This window comes from Coenobita brevimanus, chromosome 47, assembly GCF_032717465.1.
Source record: "Coenobita brevimanus isolate Jiangsu-jjx chromosome 47, ASM3271746v2, whole genome shotgun sequence".
NCBI lineage: Eukaryota > Metazoa > Arthropoda > Malacostraca > Decapoda > Coenobitidae > Coenobita > Coenobita brevimanus.
In genome coordinates, this window is record NC_137000.1 from 14,892,451 (window position 1) to 14,916,103 (window position 23,653).

A 23,653-nucleotide genomic window follows, 5' to 3' on the forward strand; every position below is an offset into this window, starting at 1 on the left:
TGGCCACCCCTTACGGAATTATGGCGTCTGGCAATAGATAGATAGATAGACCTCCTAGTTCTCACTGTCGCCTTCGAAGTAGTCCCCTTGGGCATGTATACAGTGGTCCCACCATTTTTTCCATGAGTCCATGCATCCCTGGAAGTCTTCAGGTGTGATGGTCTTGGGTACCTCCAGCAATTCTGCCTGGATCTCCTCAATTGAGTCAAATTGACACCCTTTCAGTCGTAATTTCAGCTTGGGAAACAGGGAAAAGTCGCAGGGGGCAAGGTCAGGCGAATAGGGTGGGTGAGGAATGACTACCGTGTTAGTGGAAGCCAGGAACTGCCAGACAATAATTGATGTGTGGGTGGGAGCACTGTCATGATGCAGTTCCCAGTCCATGTTCTTCCACTGTTCTGGAATTCTGCAGCAGATGTTCTCCCTCAGATGCTGCAAAAGTTTACAGTAAAACTTTCCATTGACAGATTGACCGGGTGGGACGGATTCTTTGTGAACAATACCTTGGATATCGAAGAAAATGATTAACATCGACTTGACACTGCTGCGCCATTGGTCTGCCATTGCAAAACCGCCAAACCACCTACACACCACACTACAATAGTGAGCATAGCTCAACAACACGTCTGCTCACAGACACGACCGGGGCCACTCTGACACACAAGGGTTGCTACTGACTCCTCCTAGTGGCAAAAGACAAAACTGCAAAAGGTTGGCTCCCTCTGTTCAAATTACTGGAACATTTGGGTAGCACCTCGTACTTTACATGTTAACACTTTGGACCACCTGATGCACCCTGCCCGCGCCACCCCAGAATCGGCTGGCCATTGCCAGGCTACGCATAGTTACTCACACATGTTTATACTCTTTCCTTATTTCTGACCTTACTTTTCTCTATATATTATTCAGTTTGGTCTTCAATTGTTTGCAATAGATTTTTCTATAAGGATATATGCATATAAGGTTGAAGAGAATACAAGCATTACCAGTACTATAAGAGAAAGTACAATGACACGTAAAAAAAACATAGGCAGCTAACATAAATGTTTTATCCATCACTGGTAAGATTTAAAGTGAATATAAAGGCAGTAAGACACAGAGAATGATGAACAATCCACAGAAAACTGCAGGTAAACAGACACGGTGGTAAGCAGAGACTGACCACGAAAAGAGATGGGAAGTTAATGGTGTTTTCTTTGGTGTGGATGGCTGTGTGGCAGCATGGGGCAGTCACATGACTCACAGAGAAAATGGGAAGACATTGGCACTCATTGCAAACCATATCCCATGAAAACTGAACAATAAATGGACTTTTGGCAAATATTTTACTTCGACGATGCGAATATCGTCATCGGCAGGCCTACAGGAGTTTTTTGGATGACGAGAATATCGTCATCAGCAAGCCAAAGTGTTAAATCTACCCCGAAATTCAATACCCCCCCTAGCGATGGGTTTTTACTTAAACAATTGCATCGTTAAACTGGAGTATACCTGTACATCCACAGTAGAAGCTCGATTTATCAAACATCAATTTAGTGGAAGCCTGAGACAACTTAATCATTTTTTTCCAGTAATTTTGACCCAATTTAATGGAAATTTCAATGAAAATAAGCATAATTCCATTAAGGAAGTTCTGTTCCCAAAACCACCGAATTACAGGAGAAAGTCCCATAAATCGAGTGCATCATCGGGCCCATACTGGAAACACTCCCCTGAATGGCAATGTGCGGTGTTGTCACATGTCCCTGCTATGCTGCCTGGGTTGTGGAGGGGACTCGGTGATGTTGCTCAACCCATGCAGTCTTCACGTGATCCCCCAACTGTAAACAACTGCTCCGTGCATGTGTGGCTTTGCCTTGGTATTGTGGCCTTATTTGTGTTTTCTTTCAGTGAACCAAAGCTTTTATGAACTATGCCTAAGGTTCAGGAAAAGAAGGAGGGTGAGGTTTTCTCTTGCCCAGAAATCAGAAATACAGGTAACTGAGAATATAGAGCACCATCCCTGATACTCCCCAGTCCCTCTGTCACCCCTGTACCACCTCTAGAGTTGACGGAGGGTGACTCTGACAGTGACTAAAGCACCTCCAGGCCTGACACAGGTTTGGGGGATCCAGTATGGCTACCTGTGTCAAGCTTATTTCTGCAACAAGTGCTGAACCCCTACTTTTAGAGTTAGGTCTTACTGTAGTTTACTATCCTCATTTACTATACTATTTGGTTCACTATTATCCTCACCTTATTTTTTATGCATGCATATTTTATTACTAAGCTCTTACTGTATGTATCACTGTTAACATGTTAACAATAATGCATCTGCATCTATCTATCTGTTGCCAGATGCCTCAATCCCATAAGGAGTGGCCACAAACAAATTGCCTCCATGTTGCCTTGTCCAATGCCACTTCACTGCCTTGCTCCCAGCTCACATTCCCCTCTCTTATTTACCTCTCCACTCCCATCCTCCGTCTCATCCTCAGCCTCCTTCTTCCCTCTTCCCCCCTCCACCTCACTCATATGCACTCTCCTCATTAGTCTCTCGCTCTCTATCCTCTCTAAACCACCTCAATGTATCACATCCACATCCACACCATAGCGCTCCTTCACTTCCTCAGTCTGTCTCTCCATGTAACTCCACATGCTCCTCTCAAATACATCATTTCCGCTGTTCTCACTCTTGACTTGTGTTCTTCCAACAAGGTCCAAGCTTCACTTCCATATGTTAGAGTTAGTATCATAATACTGTCATGCAGTGACTTTTACTTCCATGCTCACTTTCCCGTTCCTTATCACTGTTTTCAAAGAACCAGCAACCTTTCTTCCTTGTTTTACCATTTCAAGCACTTCACCCTCTATGTTTCCATCCTTACCCATCACACCACCCAAGTACTTAAACACACTCACATTTTCCATTTCCTCCTCATCCAACCTCACCGTACATTCAGTGACTTCACTTCTCTCAAAGACCATAACTTTACTCGTCCCTACATTCACCTTTAGATTCCGTTTCTTACACACACTCCCAAACTCATTAAATAAGGCATTCAATTAGGGATATTAATTATGGGTTCAGACTGCTGTGTGAAGCACTGAGAGTTAGCACTGTTTGCTAGGTCTGAGTATGCATTGTCAGGAACTTGGCTTGGCCACTGCCTTCAAGTATTTAGCAGAAAGTACTTCAAAATACCAGAAAAGTTTGCCTTATATTGAGCCTTGGTTCCAGAACTCAAATTTGCAGAAAATCTGAGATAATGGAACAGAGGTTGGCTGAATTAGTCCAATAAATTGGGCTTCTACTGTATATACAGACTCTGCAAAAGAAACTGGTTGCTCTACCTCAAAATAGAATGGCCAGGAGTGGACCGTTTCATTTACAGTGCAAGCCATACTATCATCTTAACCCTTTAACCGCGGGTGTCATTCCAGAATGACATTGACAAAACTGGACCAAACCGCGGGTGTCATTCTGGAATGATCGTGAATATTTTGAACACCGCATGTTTTCCCGGCGCGCAAAGTGTCTCACGCAAAAGTAGCTGTCGAGTTCTTTCACGCTAGCCATCCCACACCTCCCTCCTCCAACCCCGAGGGGGCCCACCCCACCCCTGCCCTGACCCGCATCAGTCAGTATCTGTCCAGCTCTGTGCTTGATAATGGCGCTCCGTCCCGACTCATCGTCGCTCGCTTCCTCCTCTACAATGATTAGTGCTAGTGTTCCCTCTACCTCTACACCGGTAAAGGAACTGCCGACGGTGAGGCAGAAGGGGTTGAGAACTCCTGAAATTAGAACTGAGCTGGACAAAACTGTAAGTACTACTCTTGATTGTGGCAGTGAAAGTGACACACTCACAGCAAGCAGTGATGATTTGGCAGTGATTGGTGGTGAACCATTTTCCATTGATAGTGACAGTGATGAAAGTGATCGTGTTGTTTCCCCCCCACCACCCCCAACTTACTCTGGGAAAGGAAAGGCTCCTATGGGCAAATCTGATATTGCACGTGGGAAGGGAGTGAAGTGCAGGCTCATGTCTCCCACACCAGGCCCTAGTAAGCATTTCCCATCAATTTCCCGTTCCCCTAGCCCTATTGCCCTCACATCATCATCATCATCTGCTGTGCCCTCTCCTCAGTCTACATCATTTGAGGAGTACGAATTACCAAAGCCTACAAAGCGAGGGAAGGCAGGCCGTGCAGGCCGTGCAGGCAGGGCAGGCAGGCCTAGAACAAAGGGGATGCGTGGCAGTTGGAGGGCAAAGCTGGGTGATAAGCGAGGAGATAAGCAAGGTGATAAGCGGGGTAGAAAGGGTCAAGTTTCACCACGCACCAGGTCAGAAACCCCCCCGCCTGCCCCCCGCTCAGCTCCCTCACCCTCGCCACTCCCCCACTCACCGCCCCCGCACTCACCCCCCTCCCCGTTGCCTCCTGCCTCACCCCCCTCCCGCTCGCCTCCTGCCTCACCTCCTGCCTCACCCATTGCCTCACCCATTGCCTCCACCTCAGCTCCTTCTCACGGGGAAACGAGTGCAATGCAACCTGTCACTTCCACTGAACCACGCACAGGGAAGGTGGATGCATTTGTTTGGTCTGACGGTGCAGATTTTCAGCCACACAATCCACCGTTTGATATGACAAATGCTGGAATACAGCCTGCCTTCCCATGCAACGCAGGAGATGACTTTGTTGACTACTTCCTGGCCTTCATGGATGATGAAATCGTGCAGCATGTCAGCGATGAGACCAATAGGTATGCAGCTCAGTGTGCAGCAGAAGGGCTGGGACCTATTGGCTCACCAAAGCAAGTGTCGTGGTTGCCTGTCAGAATCAGAGAGCTGTATGTTTTTTTTGCCCTAATGTTTCTTATGCCCCATATAAAGAGACATGAGTTGGAGGAGTACTGGCTCGTGGATGACATTACTACTATCCCAATATTCGGGAAGTATATGTCACGGGATCGGTTCCGACAGCTGCTTGGATACCTGCACTTCGCTGACAATGCAAACCCGTCCCAAACTGACCCTTTGTGGAAAGTGAGGGATTTTCTCAACGGGATTAGGGATCGATTTATGCGATTTTTCCGGCCTATGCAGAAAGTCGTCATAGACGAATCCCTGGTATTGTTCAGAGGACGTCTCAAATTCATGCAGTACATCCCCAGCAAACGCCATCGCTTTGGGATAAAGTTCTTTGTGCTGTGTGACTGTGAGATGGGGTATATCCTGGATTTTGTCATCTACTCTGCTAGCACAATGGATGTGAACAGGAAAGACCCCCTTGGCTTCTCTGGCTCCATTGTAAAAGTGCTGATGGAGAGGTATTTTGGTGGTAATCATGTGCTGTACACAGACAATTACTACACAGCACCGAAACTCTCCAAATACCTTGCTGAACACGGCATTGGCACTGTTGGCACTGTACGGAGCTATAGGAAAGAGTGGCCAAGTTTCCCCGAAGCATCATCATCATCCAAGGGAGATGTTCACCTGATGAAGTCAGACAAGCTTCTTGCGATCAGGTGGCATGACAAGAAGGTCGTGAATATGATCAGCACCATCCACAAGGGGGAATTGCAGAGAACTGGGAAGGTCAGCTACAGGACGGGAGAGCCAATCATGAAGCCTGATGCCGTCATTGATTACAATGTCAATATGAGCCTTGTTGATAAGTCTGATATGATGATTGGCGAAATCGACTGTCTCAGGAGAAACACCCGATGGTACAGGAAGGCTTGCCTGCACATGCTCGATATGTGCATGCTCAACGCCTTCATTCTCTACAAGACACAAGTCGGGGGCATAAGGCAACCATCACTGAGACAGTTTTCCAAGACTGTCGTGCAGCAGCTACTTGCACGATTTGGTCAGGTGACGGCATTGATCCCGAGGCGACACTCTGACACACAACCTGACCGTCTTGAGTGCCGCAATTACATGAGCCAGCACCAGCTTGTGAAATTGCCTCTTACAGCAGGCGGCAGGTTGTCACAGGGCCGCTGCAGAGTATATTCTAACACCACACGGAGGCCTAGGATGAGAAAAATGAGCACACACCAGTGCCTGGAATGCCAAGTCGCTCTATGTGTAACTCCGTGCTTTGCCGAGTACCACTCTCTGAGTAAATACTGAAAGTGACAGTGATATATAGTGATGCGACAGTGACGTGCTTTGCCAATAATTGTATAATGGATAATGTAGTAATAAAGGATATTTTGCCTAGAAAAAAATGTAAATATTGGCCAGTATAATAAGTGATATTGTAATAAGAGAATCTGCGGCACTTGTGTAATTCTGCGGCACTTGTGTAATTCTGTGATGCGCCAGTGACGCAATATAGTAATAAGTGCAGTGTAAATATAATGTATATTGCCCAGATTATATGTAAAATAATATTAGAAGTTAGAAAGAATGAAAAGATCGCATGAAACGTCAGTGAGCGGGTGCCGCCGCAGTGAAGAGCGGGCGCAGCCGCAGGGAAGTGCCTTTTACCTACCTCAGTGAACACAGAGTGGGTGTTTATCGTATGTACAGTGTTCATATATGTTTATATTACTATTATGAGAGAGTGGTTGGCATTTGGTACTGGTGTGTGGGGCGTAAAATAGTTATTTCACACCCCTCACTTCTAACGGCTCTCCCTGTCCTGTGAAAGTCAACAAAGTCATGAAACCTACATCAATGGAAAGCTGAAGGTTAGTACTTTCTAATGGTACCTTATTTTTTTCTCTAGCTTTATTCTGTGCAGAGTTATTAAGGTTTAAAGGTTTGTTTACATTTGGCTGAAACCCCCGCGGGAGAGGACAGTCAGACCAAAACAATACCCGCGGTTAAAGGGTTAATTTCTGTCTGGTGACATCTGGCTTCCACCTAGGCTTGCTTCACATGAACACTGTATTAAACCTAACCCAGTCACCCACCAGCTGAGCTATTGAGTAGTACTGTAGATTTCACGCCTAGCCAGAACCCTTTGACGTTGCTTCCTGCCGTATTTGATGCTACAATATACAGTCTAGCGATCAGATATGTGTGCTACCAATCTAACTAATGGGGAAAAGACTTGTATTCTTGGCTTGTAGCAGGAAAACATTCCTACCAAAGAAATGGTACAATGAACTGGAGGGTCAGGATGGTTGGTGAGGAGAGTGCCCAAGGCCTCCCATCAAATGTTGTCCCACCAAGAAAACTTCATACAGGGTGATAATACACGACGATTAAGGTTACAGACAAATCTGCTAAGGCGTGAGATGCTTAAAACTCCTGCATTGCAGCTGCACATCTCAAAGTTAATCATTCCAAGCTCCTACAAGGTGTCTGTATCCGTACCATTCAGCACCAGCTGCAGGAGGACCTGAACCTGCCATCACACTTTCCTGCCAAGGAACTACTTCTAACCAAACAAATGTGCCAGAAATGGCTTGACTTTGCAAGAAAATACAATGATGGACCTCAGAAGCCTGGAAGAAGATGATGTTCTTTGATGAGAGTGCCTGTATGTGTTTTCGTTCTCGTATTGGGTGGTTAAAGGAGACCATGCAACATCAGCTGCTTCAACCCTTACACGCAGAAGACTGTCAAGCACAGTGACAAAGTCATAATGTAGGGTTGTTTTGGCAGGATGTGGGCAGGGGAGGCCTTTACTTTCTTCTTAAAAACACGATGATGAACACTGATTGTAAGTGAAACCAAGGGCAACATGATCAAGTATTAGGAAGCAGTTATACTGCAGAGTTTTCTCTGTATTATTAATATATTTCCTGGAGTGTAATTTCTGTTTACAATATGCCAGGTGCAGTTGGTTTCTTTTGTGGAGTCTGTATTTGTATATATATATATATATATATATATATATATATATATATATATATATATACTGTACATATATATATATATATATATATATATATACTGTACATATATTGCCACATGCCTTAATCCCATAAGGGGTGGCCACAAACAAACTGCCTCCATGTCGCCCTGTCACCCACCATCACTGCCCTGCTTCCAGCTCACAACCCCATCTCTCATATACCTCTACACTCCATCCCTTCATCTCATCCTTGGCCTCCCCTTCCCTCTCCCTCCCTCCACCTCACTCACATACACTCTCCCCGTTACTCTCTCACTCTCCATCCTCGCCACGTGGCCAAACCACCTCAATGTGTTTCTCCTAACACTTCCTATCACATCCACATCCAAACCACAATGATCCTTCACTTATTCATTTGTCAATCTGTCTCTCCATGTGACTCCACAGGCTCCTCTCAAATAACTCATTACCACTGCTCTCATTCTTGACTTGTGTTCCTCCAACAAGGTCCAAGCTTCACTTCCATAAGTTAGAGTTGATATCACAATACTGTCATGTAGTAATTTTTTCACTTCCATGCTTACTTTCATGTTTCTTATCACTGCTTTCAAGGAACCAGCAACCTATCTTCCTTGTTGAACCCTTTCAAGCACTTCAGCCTCCAAACTTCCATCCTTACTCATCACACTACCCAAGTACTTAAACATACTCACATTTTCCATTTCCTCATCATCCATCATTACTGAACGTTCACTGACTTTACCTCTCTCGAAGACCATAACTTTACTCTTCCCTACATTCACCTTTAGATTTTGTTTCTTACATACTCTCCCAAACTCATCTACCAAGCCCTGCAGCTCCCCTTCGTCTTCACTTAACAACACAGTATCATCTGCAAACAACAGTACAGGGAGTTTCCAAACACTGCCCTCTCTCACTGGGGCCACTCCAACACCCACTGCCCTACCTTGTATCTCTTTTGTAACCCCATCCATATACAGATTGAACAACCATGGAGACTTTTTTTTTTTTTATGCGAGGAAGAAGGAAAAAAGGCCGCGAGCCCGTAATTATTGTTCCTTCCAAGAGAAAAACAAAATACAAGAGAGAGCCAAATTTAAGAGCTGAGATGCCTGGACACACTGCATTTGAAAGACTGGAGATCATAGGAAGCAGGAAATACAGACAGAGGGAGACAGTTCCAGACCTGACCTGTTGCATAAATGATGGACTGGGAGTAATGGTTAACTCTTGCATTAGAGAGTTGGACAGAAAAGGTATGAGAGTTTGCTGCTAGAAGGGTGCTATGCACTTGTTGTAGAGGTGGAGGAATGCATGCAGAGAGTTCAATGGAGCAACAACCACTGAAGTAGCGATAGAAAAGAGATAAAGATGCAACAATGCGATGAACAGACAGAGATTGAAGGGACTCAGTAAGAGGAGGACAGTTTATGAGACAAAAAGCCTTTGACTCCACTCTATTGAGAGGAGCTGGATGTGGGGAGCCTCCCCACACATGAGAGTTGTACTCCACAAAGAGGCGGATAAAACCCTTGTATAGAGTCAACAACTGTGCAGGGGTAAAGAAGGAACGGAGTAGGCTTAGCACACCTAATCTCTTGGAAGCAGATTTCACATGAGATGTAATATGATTTTTCCAAGATAAGTCCCGAGTAAGTGAAACCCCAAGCATGTTCAAGGATGATGCAGGATTAAGCTGAATATTATTAAACATTAGTGGGTATATCAGTGGAATATTTTGTCGAGTTGATAGGTGTAAAAACTAAGTCTTTGATGCATTAAAAACAACAAAATTATTTTTACCCCAGTCAGAGATACAAACCAAGTCAGACATTAGGTGTGCCATAGCCTCATCCCTTGTTTGTTGAAGTAACTGCTGAGACGGACGGTGCGGGAACCTAATGAAAAGGTGAAGGACAGAGTCATCAGCATAAGAGTGGACAGGGTTAGATGTACAGCTTAGAAGGTCACTGATGAATAAAAGGAAGAGAGTTGGTGCTAGGACAGAGCCTTGAGGAATGCCACTGTTGATAGATCTAGGAGAAGAACGATGGCCGTCTACAACAGCAGCTATAGAACAACCAGAAAGGAAGCTAGAGATGAAGGCACAGATAGAAGGATAGAAACCGTAAGAAGGCAGTTCGAGAATTAAAGATTTATGCCAGACTCAATCAAAAGCCTTTGAGATGTCAAGTGCAATGGCAAAACTTTCGCCAAAGTCCCGAAAGGAGGATGACCAGGAGTCTGAACGGTAGGTGTGAAGATCGCCAGTGGAGCGTCCCTGACGGAACCCATACCGACAATCAGAAACAAGGTTGTGATAGGAAAGATGCTTTAAAATTTTTCTATTAAGAACTGATTTGAAAACCTTTGAGATACAGGATGTTAATGCAATTGGACGCAAGTTAGAAGGTTAGGAATGGTCACCCTTCTTTGGGACTGGCTGAATGAGAGCAAACTTCCAGCAAGAAGGAAAGGTACAAGTTGATGGACAAAGGCAAAAGAGTTTGCCTAAGCAGGGTGTAAGCACAGAAGCACAGCTCTTGAGAACAACAGGAGGGACTCCATCAGGCCCATATGCCTTATTGGTACTGTATTGAGGCCTGTGATGGCAGAAAATACATCAGTTGAAGAAATTTTAATGTCAGCATGAGGAAGTCAGAAAGGGAAGTGATGGAGGAACAGCACTGGAATCATCTAAGGTGGAATTGGGGGAGAAAGTCTGAGCAAAGAGATCTGCTTTATCAGTAGAAGAAATAGCTACAGAGCCATCAGAGTAGAAAAGAGGAGAGAAGGAAGATGAGGTAAAGTTGTTAGAAAGGTTTTTCTCAAGGTGCCAGAAGGATCGGGAAGAATTCGAGTTGGAGAGTTGACAGCATTTACTATGGATGAAATTATTTTTAAGCAGAGTGAAGAACAGACTTAGCACGATTCCGAGCTGAAACGTATAAATGATGTAATTCAGGGGTGAGTTGCCTCCGGTACCTTTCATAGGCCCACTTCCTGTTGTGGACAGCATTAGAACAAGTGTGATTAAACCAAGGCTATCTTGCATGAGTCAGAGGATATGTATGCTTCCATGTCCGAGATAATAACCTCCGTAATGCACAAGGCACACTCAGATGGCTCCCGGCCATGGAAGCAATAATCATTCCAGGGAAAATCAAAGAAGTACTGCCTGATGGCCTCCCAATCCACATGACACATCCCTGTTTCAATCCAACCTTCAAATAGAAAAATTCACTCAGTTCACTATCCACACACACTGCAGCCATAGCACCGTCATACATGCTCCTCACGGCATTCAACAACTTCCCATCTACTCCATATATTCTTAATACTTTCCACAGTCCTTGTCTATCCACCCTGTCATATGCTTTCTCCAAATCCATGAAGGCTGCATACAACTTCTTTCCCTTCTCTGAAAACTTTTCCACTAAAGATCTAAGAATGAATATCTGATCCACACAACCTCTTCCCTTCCCAAAACCTCCCTGTTCATCTCCAACTAACTCCTCTGTTATTTCCCTAACTCTGTCAATAAGTATCCTACCATATACTTTTCCTATTCACTAAGAAGACAAATGCTCCTATGATTACCACATACTTCTTTTTCCCCTTTTCCTTTGTACAAGGGAATAATTATACCTGACTTCCAATCCTCTGGGGCACTACCTTCCTCCCAGGCCAATCTGCCCATCTTCCACATGCATTCTACTACTATCTCTCACCCATGCTTCAGTATTTCACAACACAATCCATCAATTCCTGGGGCTTTCCCCATTTTAACTTTCTTCATCGCTTCCACAAGTTCCATCCTACTGATTTCTTCCCCTCTTCTCACATCCCTCCTTCTCTCAGCCATTCCCCAGCCACTTATACTCACATTACTTTCATTCTGTATGTTCAACAATTCCTTAAAGTGTTCTCTCCATCTACTCACTTTTTCTCCCTTCTCCACTAGTATCTACCATTATTATCTTTCACTCCCCAACTAACTTCTTTGGCACCCCCTCTAACTGTCTTTACCTCTTTCCAGAACATTTTCTTACATTCCCTCCAATTTACACTCAAATTCCTTCCAAATTCCTCATCCACTCTCTTCTTACTCTCTCTGACTAATCTTTTCACCTTCCCTCTTCCTCTCTACATACAACTCTCTCTTCTATCTCTCAACTTCTTCCATGCCCCTGACTCTCATCCACTCATTATATGCTTTCTTCTTTTTTGTGCCACAGCCTCTCTCACCTCTTCATCCCACCATGCTGTTCCCTGCACCCCCTTCTGTCTTCTCTTCGCCCCACATACCACCTCACATGCTGCACAGATTTCTTCTGTAAATATCTTGCACACACCTTCCACATCTCCCATCTGCTCCAATCCATATTTCCCCAATCGCTCCTCCACTTCCCTCTTATATTCTGCCCTTTTTTCATCCTCTTGTAACCTTTCCACCCTCTTTGTATGAGCTACTTCCTCCTGTCCTTCCCTTCTTCAATTTCTCCATTTCTGATTCTGACTACCACCAAATGGTGGTCAGAAAGTCCACTCCCCCAACCTCTATATACTCTTGCATCCATTATACATGTTCTCATCTTGTCATCCACACATACATAATCAATCATTGCTATTCATTCAGTTCACCATCCACACTTCTCTTCACTCTCCACATATACCTGTGGATCATTTTGTGCCTGAAAAGGGTATAGGCTATCACCAACCCCCTCCCAGCACAAATGTCCACTAAAGCACTGCCATTCTCATCCATCTCTGCAGGCACACCCCACTCACCAGCTACTCCATCCACCTTCACATTCCCTACTTTTCCATTCATATCTCCAATCAAAAACACTCTCTCATTCCTTTCAAACTTTACCAAGCACACTTCCACATTTGTCCAGGACTCTTCTCTCACTCTGCTTGCACGATCTTGCGTTGGCACATACACGCACACAATCGCCCACATTTGTAGTCAAACTTTCAATTTTACCCATACAATCACTGAGGCAACTGATCCATACTCTCTTATATTCTCCTTGCATCTGTTACTCACAACAATACTCACTCCTTCTCTTGCCCTCTCATTGTCACCTACTCCCGTGAATATTCCCCATCCATACTCCCATTCTCTCACACTTTCTCCTTGCCATTCAGTTTCAGTTAATCCACATACACCCACTTTCATATTCTCAAGCACCTGGACAATCTCTCTCTCTTTCATCTCATCATTTGCACCCCTTACATTCCACGTAGATATCCGTACCACGTCCTTTGTTCGGTCCTTGGTCATCACCATTCGGTCAGTCCTGGTCTGAGGCTTCTGCCAACCCACTTGTTGTCACATAGGGAACACGTGTTGGTTGGTCATAAGGTTACCACCCAGCATTGTAAATGTTTTCCTGGTTTACAGGAAAACATTTAGCTTGCCACTCAATGTAGAGTTACCCTAAAAAACAGAGAAACACTACATTAAATGGGTGGATGATGGGTGCCCCCACCTATATTTATATTGATGTGATGCAGTTTGGGTTTATGCCAGGTAGGGGGACCACTGATGCCATATGCATTGTTCGACAGCTTCAGGAAAAATATATTGGAAAAAAAAGGGATTTGCATTTTGTTTTCGTTGAGGTAATGCAGTGGGCAATGAGAAAGCTTGGCTTGGAGGAGTGGTTGATTAGGGTGGTTATGGCCATGTATGTGGGTGCTCGCACCCAGGTAAGAGTGAATGGAGATTTCAGTGATGAGTTTCCTGTGAATGTTGGTGTGCATCAGGGGTCAGTTTTGAGTCCCATGTTGTTTACCATGGTACTTGAAGCCCTCTCACGTGACTTCTGAAATGGACTCCCGTGGGAGATGTCATATGCTGATGATTTGGTGTTGATTGCAGAGAATGAAAGGGAGGCGGAGGAAAGATTCAGGAAGAAGAGAGATGGTATGGGGCACAAGGGCTTATGGGGTAAATGCAGATAAAACAAAAGTGATAATATCTAGGGTTGGTGGCAGTACAGTCGAAGAAGAGGGAGAGTGGCCATGTGCAACCTGTCACAAGGGTGTGGGAAGTAATTCCATCTTGTGCAGTGTTTGTGATAAATGAGTGCACAAGAGATGTAGTGATATTAGAGGTAGACGGCGGGAAAAAGTTGATTTTATGTGTGCGGCATGTTGGGGAGAGCAAGTGGAGATTGTCAGGCACGAAAGGACTGAACTTGCTGGTGAGTCTCTTGAGTGTGTGGAAGAGTTTTAATATTTGGGAGAAATGTTATGTGTTGGAGGTGGGGCTGGAGCTAGCTCTGTGGCTAGGGTGAGAAGAGGTTGGGAGAAGTTTATGGAGTTGTTGCCTCTCCTGACATTGAGAGAACTCTCCCAACAAGCTAAGGGGTCTTTGTATGCAGCATGTGTTAGGAGTCTGATGCCGTACGGTACTGAGACCTGGGCAGTAAGGGAAGAGGATATTCACAGGCTCAAACGTACAGAAATGACAATGATTAGGTGGATGTGCAGTGAGTCCCTGCCTGCAGGGCATGGGGGGGCTGGGTTTACGATGGAAGAGTTGAGGTAGGATGGGACTGGAGTGTATTTGTGTTGTGATGAGGAGAGGTAGATTGAAATGGTTTGGGCATGTGGAGAGGATGGGGGATGATAATTGGGTGCAGAGGGTGAGAAGTGTTAATATTGGGGGTGGGGTTGCTAGGGGTAGACCGAGAAAGACGTGGGACAAGGTCATTAATTGCGACCTCAGGGTTAAAGGACTGAACAGGGAGGTTGCCATAGATCGAGCAGCATGGACAGCTGCCATTAGGTGACCAAGGCCGATGCATGCAAGCATGTTGGAGCCTACAAAAATTAAACGAAATGATATGATGTGTATATCTACTGTATGTATGTATGTATATATATATATATATATATATATATATATATATATATATATATATATATATATATATTGTTACGCTGTCCGCCTTTCCGTTCCCACGGATGCAGCCGTTACAGCTGGGCTAGGGGGATTATGCAGTATGTATCCGCGTCATTCGCAGAGTTTATATTAGCGAGTGCTACAAGTTCTTTTGTTTCTTTTGTTCCCGCCACTGAGGGCAATTTTATTTCATACCATGCTGAGTATGCATTTGATTATTTTGATTGTCTTATGTGAGCTACCAGTATATTTAATGATTTTGCTTGCATTAGAAGTACCAGTTTATTGTAGAGAGAGAGAGGGGCACGAATATAAGTTCTTTTTAATTAATTTGATTATGCGTTCGCGCTTGGCCGTGCGCGAGCCTTGATCAGAGCCAGTGTCTTCCCAGCCAGCTTTAGTGTCGGGTGCTTGTGCACTCTCTCTCTCTCCCCAGTCATTTTTATGCCGAGCTGGCGTTTTCATTTAAGTTTATTTTTATTCTTTTGTTGCTGACTGAGGGAAGTAGTTATTTTATTTTGTTTTTGTAACCGTGTTGTCTTTGGAGGGCCAGTTTGGCTCACCGTGGTCTTCTCGCTGCCTTTGTTAACGTTCCCCAACACACGTACATACACACACACACACCCCTAACCCCTACACAGTTAATCCCATCTCTTTGCTCAAGGCTAGTGAGAACCATCGTGAGCTATTAACTGCGTTCCCCCTTGGACACGGGTTAAGTAGAAAGTCGTCACCACCGGAAGTAAGTGGGAGGTGTTCCTGTAGACTGTCTCGGGCGGTATTACTTCCGGTAGTGACGATAGTAGGCTAGATCTATAGGTAGGCTGTTCCGTTTATTATCAAAGTACAGAGTGTTGCGTTTTAGTTTTTCCGTTGCGCAGTTTTTCTCTAGTTTGCGGAGTGTCAGTGCCGGGGTCTGCGTTATTTTTGCAACGCAGTGGAGGCCGATCATCTAAGGCTGACTTGTTGTCTTTTTTGTAATAGCCCCGGGCTGGCGCCACCGTAACAGTGGCGACCTCGCATCAGGATATCCTAACAGTGCCTTCTTCTTGCTAGGATATCGTTACCTTGGCGTTCTCTGTGCTTTGAGGTGAAGTTGATGTGTTTTGTAGTTTCTCAGTCAGCATTAGTATTTCATTATTTAGTACTGCCATTGATTTGTCGCCATGGAGTCACGCGTGTCTACACCAGATCGCGTACGTGCTGAGTCACCTGTGGATATGGAACAACGAGAGGCACATAGCAAAGGTACTCCTCGTGTGAGCCCTGAGTTTGACTATGGTGCTGAAATGCCTCGTTTCGCTACCCCACTATTACCATCTATGATGCCGCCGAGCCAGTTTAGAGCAGTTCCCCCAGGGATGTCTGGTGCTTTCCCTGGAGTTGTTCATTCCACTCCCATATACCCTGGAGCCTTGTCACCGGAGGCTCAGTTGCAGTTGGAGTTGAAAAAGATGGAGATGGAAATGCAGCGTGAAAAAGAAGAGAGGGAGATGCAGCGTGCAAAAGAAGAGAGGGAGATGGAGATGCAGCGTGCAAAAGAAGAGAGGGAGATGGAAATGCAGCGTGCCAGAGAGAAAGAAGAGAGGGAGATGGAGATGCAGCGTGAAAAAATGCGATTTGAGCTGGAGAAGACTCGCTTGGAGGTGACTGCTAATAGACCAACTTCAGATACCCAAACCTCAGGCCGTGCAGAGGATAGGGAGAGTTGGTTCTCAAGGAGTCTAAAATTAGTGCCAGCATTTGATGAGTTGAAGGTGACAGAATGGTTTGTCAGGTTTGAGAAGAAGGCTAGGGAGTTTGAGTGGCCAAGGCAGCGCTGGGTGGGGTTGGTATCTAATGTGCTGAAGGGAAAAGCCTTGGAAGTGTATAATAGGTTGAGCCCTGAGGATGTAGATGATTATGATGAATTTAAAACAGCCATCCTGAAGGCATATGAACTTAGACCAGAGGCTTATCGGTTGTTGTTCCGTGGTGCTCGGAAAAGGCCTGCTGACACCTATATGGCCTACGCCAGGTATCTGGAGGAGAGGTTAGACGAGTGGTTGCTGAGTGAGAGCGCCACTTCGTATAACGAGGTGCGTGAACTGTTTTTGATGGAACATTTTACCAACATGGCTGACAAAGAAATTGGTGTTAAAATTAGGGAGAAGAGATTTAAGACCGTGAAGGAAGCAGCGACGTGGGCTGATGACCGGGTGTTTGCCTTGCGGAGTATGGGGGTCAAGTATGCTAATTTTCAGTATTCCAGGGAGAGGACTGTGAGTGGCCCTGCCTGGGATAAATCTCCCGTGAATCAGTCCAAGGGAAGTACAGAGGAGAAAAAGAATTCAGGGAGAAAGAGCCCTGTATCCAGTTCGAAGCTAGTTTGTTACTTTTGCAAACAGAGTGGGCACATCAAGCCTAACTGCCCTAAGTGGAAGGCCTCCCAAAATGCCAAACCAGTGGCACTAATTGTAGGTTCGAGTCAGGTGAACGAGAGGAGTTGGGAGAGTGGTAACGGTGAGGGAGAAGTCTGTGGAAAGCTGGAGTGCAGCCGGCTGTGCTCGCTGCCAGCTCAGGCTGAAAAGGTTACCCAACATGCTACGCCACCTCCGGATGAACTGCCTCAGAAATCGTCCCTAGACTGGTGTAAACCTTTTATATGTCACGGCACAGTGAAAATTCATGGGATCAGTTATCCAGTTACTGTGGCTCGTGATACCTGTGCACAACAGTCTGTGTGCAGAAACGTGACTGGAGGGCCTGTAAACTCAGGGAAGTATGTGCTGTGTAGAGGCATGAACTCAGATGAATACTATGATTATGTTCATGTGGAACTCGATTGCCCCATTGTTCAGGCTACAGCTCAAGTAGCTGTTGCTGATGTAATGCCACTAGAGGGGGTTGATTTTCTGCTGGGGAACGACCTGGCTGGGGAGAAAGTATTTCCATCTCTTCCTCCACCAGTTGTTGTGGCAGAGAAGTGTTTTGACGCCCCAGAAATTGGTATTGAAGTTGATGCAGAAGTGGAAGCCATGTTCCCGGTCTGTGCAATTACACGATCTATGGCACAGGTTGCAGCCCGGGAGGAAGAACTGGTGAAGTCACAGGTTCTTGGGGTCGACTGTGATGAGGCAGGGCCACCAATGGAGGAACCTAGTGAGCAGAGTGTTGCTGTGGTGGGTGAGGAGAGTGGGAATGCGTGCATGGGCGCCGCCCCACTTCCCACTCAGGACACTAGAGGTGGTGTTGAGTGTGTCTGTGTGGAGACTGAACCCAGCCCATCAACTGAATTAGGAGAATTTCAGGACGTTGGGGTCGACTGCGGGGATGCAGGACCACCGTCAAACGCGCCTGAGGAACAGAGTGTCACTGTTGAGGGTAGAGGTGATGATGTCAGTGTGGAGTCTGACATTCCTCCCCCTGTCGAGTGTACTAGAGGTGACGCTGAGATTGATCGCCCTTCGCAATCCAGTGTCCCGACCAGTCCCTTATCTCAGTCCTCAGTAGAGCTGGCGGGTGTTGGGCCAGCAGAATTGAGGGTGAAGCAACAGGAGGATGTAACATTAAAGCCCTTGTTTGCTCGAGTAGGGGAAGAAAGAAGTATGGAGTGTGGTAAGGAGGAGTTCCTGATTAAAGATAATGTTTTACATCGCCGATGGACGCCCACTGGCGCCACGGTAGATGGAGGAGTGAGTGAGTTAGTGCAGGTGGCGGTGCCTGTGCAGTATAGGGTGCCGTTAATACAGTTAGCACATGAGGGACCTTTAGCAGGTCACTTGGGAAACAGGAAGACAGTGCAGCGCTTAAGATATAATTTTTGGTGGCCAAGTATGCCGGGACAAGTTGCTGCGTACATCAAGAGCTGTCACACGTGTCAGATAGTGGGCAAGCCTAATCAAGTTCTTCCTGTGGCCCCTTTGACTCCCATTCCTGCAGTTGAACCTCCGTTTACCCGGGTAATCATTGATATCGTGGGCCCTTTACCTCCTACTTCTGCTGGAAACAAGTATTTGTTAACCATAATGGATGTTACAACGCGATACCCAGAGGCTATACCAATCAGAAGCATGCAGGCGAAGTCAGTAGTCAAGCAACTTATCCTGTTCTTTACTCATTTTGGCCTGCCCAAGGAGTTGCAGTCAGACCGTGGAGTAAATTTTACATCTAATTTATTTAAGCAGACAATGACAGAGTTGGGCATCAAACACATTTTGTCCAGTGCCTACCATCCGCAGTCACAAGGTGCCCTGGAGAGGCATCATCAGACCTTAAAGACCATGCTGCGCACCTTCTGCTATGATAGTGGAAAGGATTGGGACCTAGCGGTACCCTTTGTTATGTTTGCAGTGAGAGAGGTACCAACTGAGTCGTTAGGGTTTTCACCCAATGAGTTAGTGTTTGGGCACAGAGTTCGTGGTCCCTTGGATGTGGTGCGAGAGGCCTGGAGTAACAACAAATCTGGCAACCAGGAATCCATGCTTGACTATGTCTGCCGCACTCGGGAGAGACTGCATTGCGCTTTAGAGCTTGCCCGTGACCATCTAATCGGGGCTCAAGCGAAAATGAAGGCTCATTATGATAAGAAGGTCAGAAGTCGTGAGTTTAAGCAAGGAGATGAAGTTTTGGCACTGCTGCCCATGCAAGGAAAACCTCTGGCAGCTAGATTCAGTGGTCCTTATATTGTGAAGAAGAGAGTTGGGGAACTTGACTATCTAATTGTTACCCCAGATAGGCGGAAGAGTACTCAGTTGTGCCACATTAATATGTTGAAGCCATACTACCGCCCAGTTTATTCTCACTGTGGGATGACTGCTGATGTCTCTCACCTGGGATGTGAAGGACGGGGAAAGGAGGACGTGGCATCAAGGGAACGTGCTGTGGAGGGAGCTGTTGGTGCCGGTGATGTGAGTGGTGGACCAGGGTTACAGCCACAGTTCCTGGAAGGTGACTTTGGAGTGGACGTTGAGGGAACCAGGGATAAGAGCGCTCCTGTAGTTTTGGTGGTTGGTAGTGAGTTGGAGGAGCAGGAGGAAGTGTTTAGTCGTGGTGAGATGTTACCAGCTGACCTATGGGAGGGCAATGGTTATGCAGCTCTGGTGGAGAAATTGCGACACCTTGATCCAGTAAAGCGAGAAGAGCTCTGCAACAGATTATGGAAACATCCGAAAGTTTTTGGAGATTCACCGGGATTGACAACTTGGGCTACTCATGACATTGACGTTGGGGATAGTAAGCCTGTAAAATTAGCTCCCTACCGCATCAACCCTATCAGACAGAAAGCTCTCGATAATGAGATCAAGTATATGTTGGACCATGGATTGATCAAGAGGAGTTTCAGTGAGTGGAGTTCACCAGTTACCTTGCAGCCGAAGCCAGATGGGAAGGTTAGGTTGTGTGTGGACTTCCGGAAAGTTAACTCACTGTCTAAGACCGATGCTTATCCCTTGCCTCGGGTCGATGACTCCGTGGACAAGGTGGGAAATGCCACTTATATCACCAAGCTTGACTTAGTAAAAGGATACTGGCAGGTCCCGCTGACGGAACGGGCTAAACAAGTGGCTAGCTTTGTTGTCAGTGGTGCAGTATATCAGTGCCAGGTGATGCCTTATGGATTGAAGAATGCTCCAGCCACTTTCCAGAGGCTTATGGATAAAGTGGTGGATGGCATACCTAATTGTGTCGTTTACATCGATGATGTCATTGTGTATGACACCAAGTGGGAGGAGCACCTTGATCATGTGGAAATGCTCATTAAGCGGTTGGAGGAAGCTGGCTTAGTAGTCAACTTGGACAAGTGCGAGTTCGTACGTGCTAAGGTCCAGTACCTTGGATTTGTTGTGGGACATGGGCAAGTGGCTCCACCTCGGGCTAAGGTGGATGCCATTTCCAACTTTGCAGCACCCCAGTGTCGCCGTGCCCTCCAGCGATTTTTGGGCATGATCGGCTATTACCGAAGATTTATTGGGAATTACTCCACAGTGCTTGCCCCTCTTACTGACTTATTGCGCAAGGATAAGAAGTGGCAGTGGACAGCCGAGTGTGAGCAAGCTTTTACCACTGTTAAGTCTCTGCTGTGCCACCACCCTATATTGCGTGCACCAGATTTTGACAAATCTTTTGTGCTGGCAGTTGATGCTAGCCGAGTAGGGGTAGGAGCAGTGTTGATGCAGCCGGATGAGGGCCAGGTTGAACATCCCATATCATACTTCTCAAAGAAGTTTAATAGAGCCCAGAAGAACTATTCCGTCATAGAGCAGGAGTTATTAGCGATTATCCTGGCCCTACAACACTTTGCTGTCTACCTGCCCCCTTTTGGCCCTGTGATCAAGATTTATTCAGACCATCATCCCCTGCAGTTTTTGAACAAGTTTAAATTTAAGAACCAGCGTTTGACCCGCTGGAGTTTGCTTTTGCAAGAGTACAATTTAGAAGTTAAGCATATTAAGGGGATTGATAACGTAATTGCTGATTGTTTATCCAGGGAGGGGTCAGGGTCTTGATTCGAAAATTTTGATCCAGGGCTCAAAATTTTCCCTTGGGGAAGGGCGTGTTACGCTGTCCGCCTTTCCGTTCCCACGGATGCAGCCGTTACAGCTGGGCTAGGGGGATTATGCAGTATGTATCCGCGTCATTCGCAGAGTTTATATTAGCGAGTGCTACAAGTTCTTTTGTTTCTTTTGTTCCCGCCACTGAGGGCAATTTTATTTCATACCATGCTGAGTATGCATTTGATTATTTTGATTGTCTTATGTGAGCTACCAGTATATTTAATGATTTTGCTTGCATTAGAAGTACCAGTTTATTGTAGAGAGAGAGAGGGGCACGAATATAAGTTCTTTTTAATTAATTTGATTATGCGTTCGCGCTTGGCCGTGCGCGAGCCTTGATCAGAGCCAGTGTCTTCCCAGCCAGCTTTAGTGTCGGGTGCTTGTGCACTCTCTCTCTCTCCCCAGTCATTTTTATGCCGAGCTGGCGTTTTCATTTAAGTTTATTTTTATTCTTTTGTTGCTGACTGAGGGAAGTAGTTATTTTATTTTGTTTTTGTAACCGTGTTGTCTTTGGAGGGCCAGTTTGGCTCACCGTGGTCTTCTCGCTGCCTTTGTTAACGTTCCCCAACACACGTACATACACACACACACACCCCTAACCCCTACACAGTTAATCCCATCTCTTTGCTCAAGGCTAGTGAGAACCATCGTGAGCTATTAACTGCGTTCCCCCTTGGACACGGGTTAAGTAGAAAGTCGTCACCACCGGAAGTAAGTGGGAGGTGTTCCTGTAGACTGTCTCGGGCGGTATTACTTCCGGTAGTGACGATAGTAGGCTAGATCTATAGGTAGGCTGTTCCGTTTATTATCAAAGTACAGAGTGTTGCGTTTTAGTTTTTCCGTTGCGCAGTTTTTCTCTAGTTTGCGGAGTGTCAGTGCCGGGGTCTGCGTTATTTTTGCAACGCAGTGGAGGCCGATCATCTAAGGCTGACTTGTTGTCTTTTTTGTAATAGCCCCGGGCTGGCGCCACCGTAACAATATATATATATATATATACATATACATCATTGCCAGAGGGAGTGATTGGTGATGAGCAGTGTGGCTTTAGGAGAGGGAAGCGACGCGTGGATCAGGTGTTCGCTGTGAGACAAGTGTGTGAAAAGTATTTAGCGAAAGGCAAAGATGTGTTTTGGGCATTCATGGATTAAGAGAAAGCATATGATAGAACTGATCGGGAGGCTTTGTGGACTGTTTTAAGATTCTATGGACTTGATGGTAGGTTACTAAAAGGGGTGAAAAGTTTTTTATGTAAATAGTAGAGCATGCGTAAGAGTGGGAAATGCTGTGAGTGACTGGTTTCCCGTGAGAGTGGGGCTGCGACAGGGATGTGTGATGTTGCCTTGGTTGTTTAATATTTATATGGATGGTGTTGTAAGGGAGGTGAATGCAAGTGTGTTAGATGGAGGTCTGAGTCTGGTGAATGTTAATGGTGGAGAGTGGAATCTGAAGTAGCTGCTGTTTGCAGATGATACTGCACTGGTGGCTGATTCAGAGGAGAGATTGAGACAGTTGGTAGAGGAGTTTGGAAGGGTGTGTGAAAGGAGAAAATTGAGAGTAAATGAGAATAACAGTAAAGTGATGAAGTGTACGAGGTTGGTAGATGGTAGGGGGGATGAATACAGTTTTGAATGGTGAGTTGCTTGAGGAGGTAGATTGTTTTAAATATTTAGGGTCACATGTTGCTATGGATGGAAGAATAGATGCAGAAGTGAAGTTTAGAATGAATGAAGTAGATAAGGTGCTGGGAGGAATGAAAAAAATGTTTAGATGTCGTTCACTTAGAATGGATGTAAAGAGAAGGCTGTATGAGGGTGTTGTGGTACCGACTGCATTATATGGGGCTGAAACATGGAATATGGGTGTAGCAGAGAGGAAAAGTTTGAATGTAATGGAGATGAAGTGTCAGAGGAGTATGTGTGGAGTGACACGTATGGATCGAGTGAGAAATGATGAAGTGCAAAGGAGAACTGGAGTTGTTTGGGAGATGGCTGGTAGAGTTGAGCAGAGGGTGTTGCGATGGTTTGGGCACATGGAGAGAATGGATAATGAGCAACTGGTGAAAAAGATAACTAGATCTGATGTGAGATGTGTAAGGCTGAGAGGGAGACCACGAACAGGATGGATGGACAGTGTGAAGAGAGCACTGGCTGCGAGAGGGATGTCTGTTGAGCAAGGAAGAGTGGCTGTGTGTGACAGAAATAAATGGAGAGAAATTGTGAATGAATAAATGATGACGCAGCCCTGAGGGGATATTCTCCCGCATTTAGTCTGATCAGCTAGTCAGGTCTGGTGTGGATAAGGGGATGGGTCTATCATGATGTGGCAGGGGTAAACCAGCTCTGCTGTCGGGACCTGCTGCTGATGTCACTGATTGCACTGCGCA

General features: G+C 45.8%; 1 protein-coding gene across 1 annotated transcript in view; it reads right to left on the minus strand.

Annotated features, from left to right (window-relative positions):
- LOC145399057 (L-asparaginase-like) overlaps positions 1-23,653 on the minus strand; it is a 484,302-nt gene that overhangs the window by 169,766 nt on the left and 290,883 nt on the right. The window contains 2 exon segments of the mRNA XM_080271799.1: positions 20,144-20,170; positions 20,624-20,640. Coding sequence (XP_080127925.1) covers positions 20,144-20,170; positions 20,624-20,640 — 44 coding nt within the window.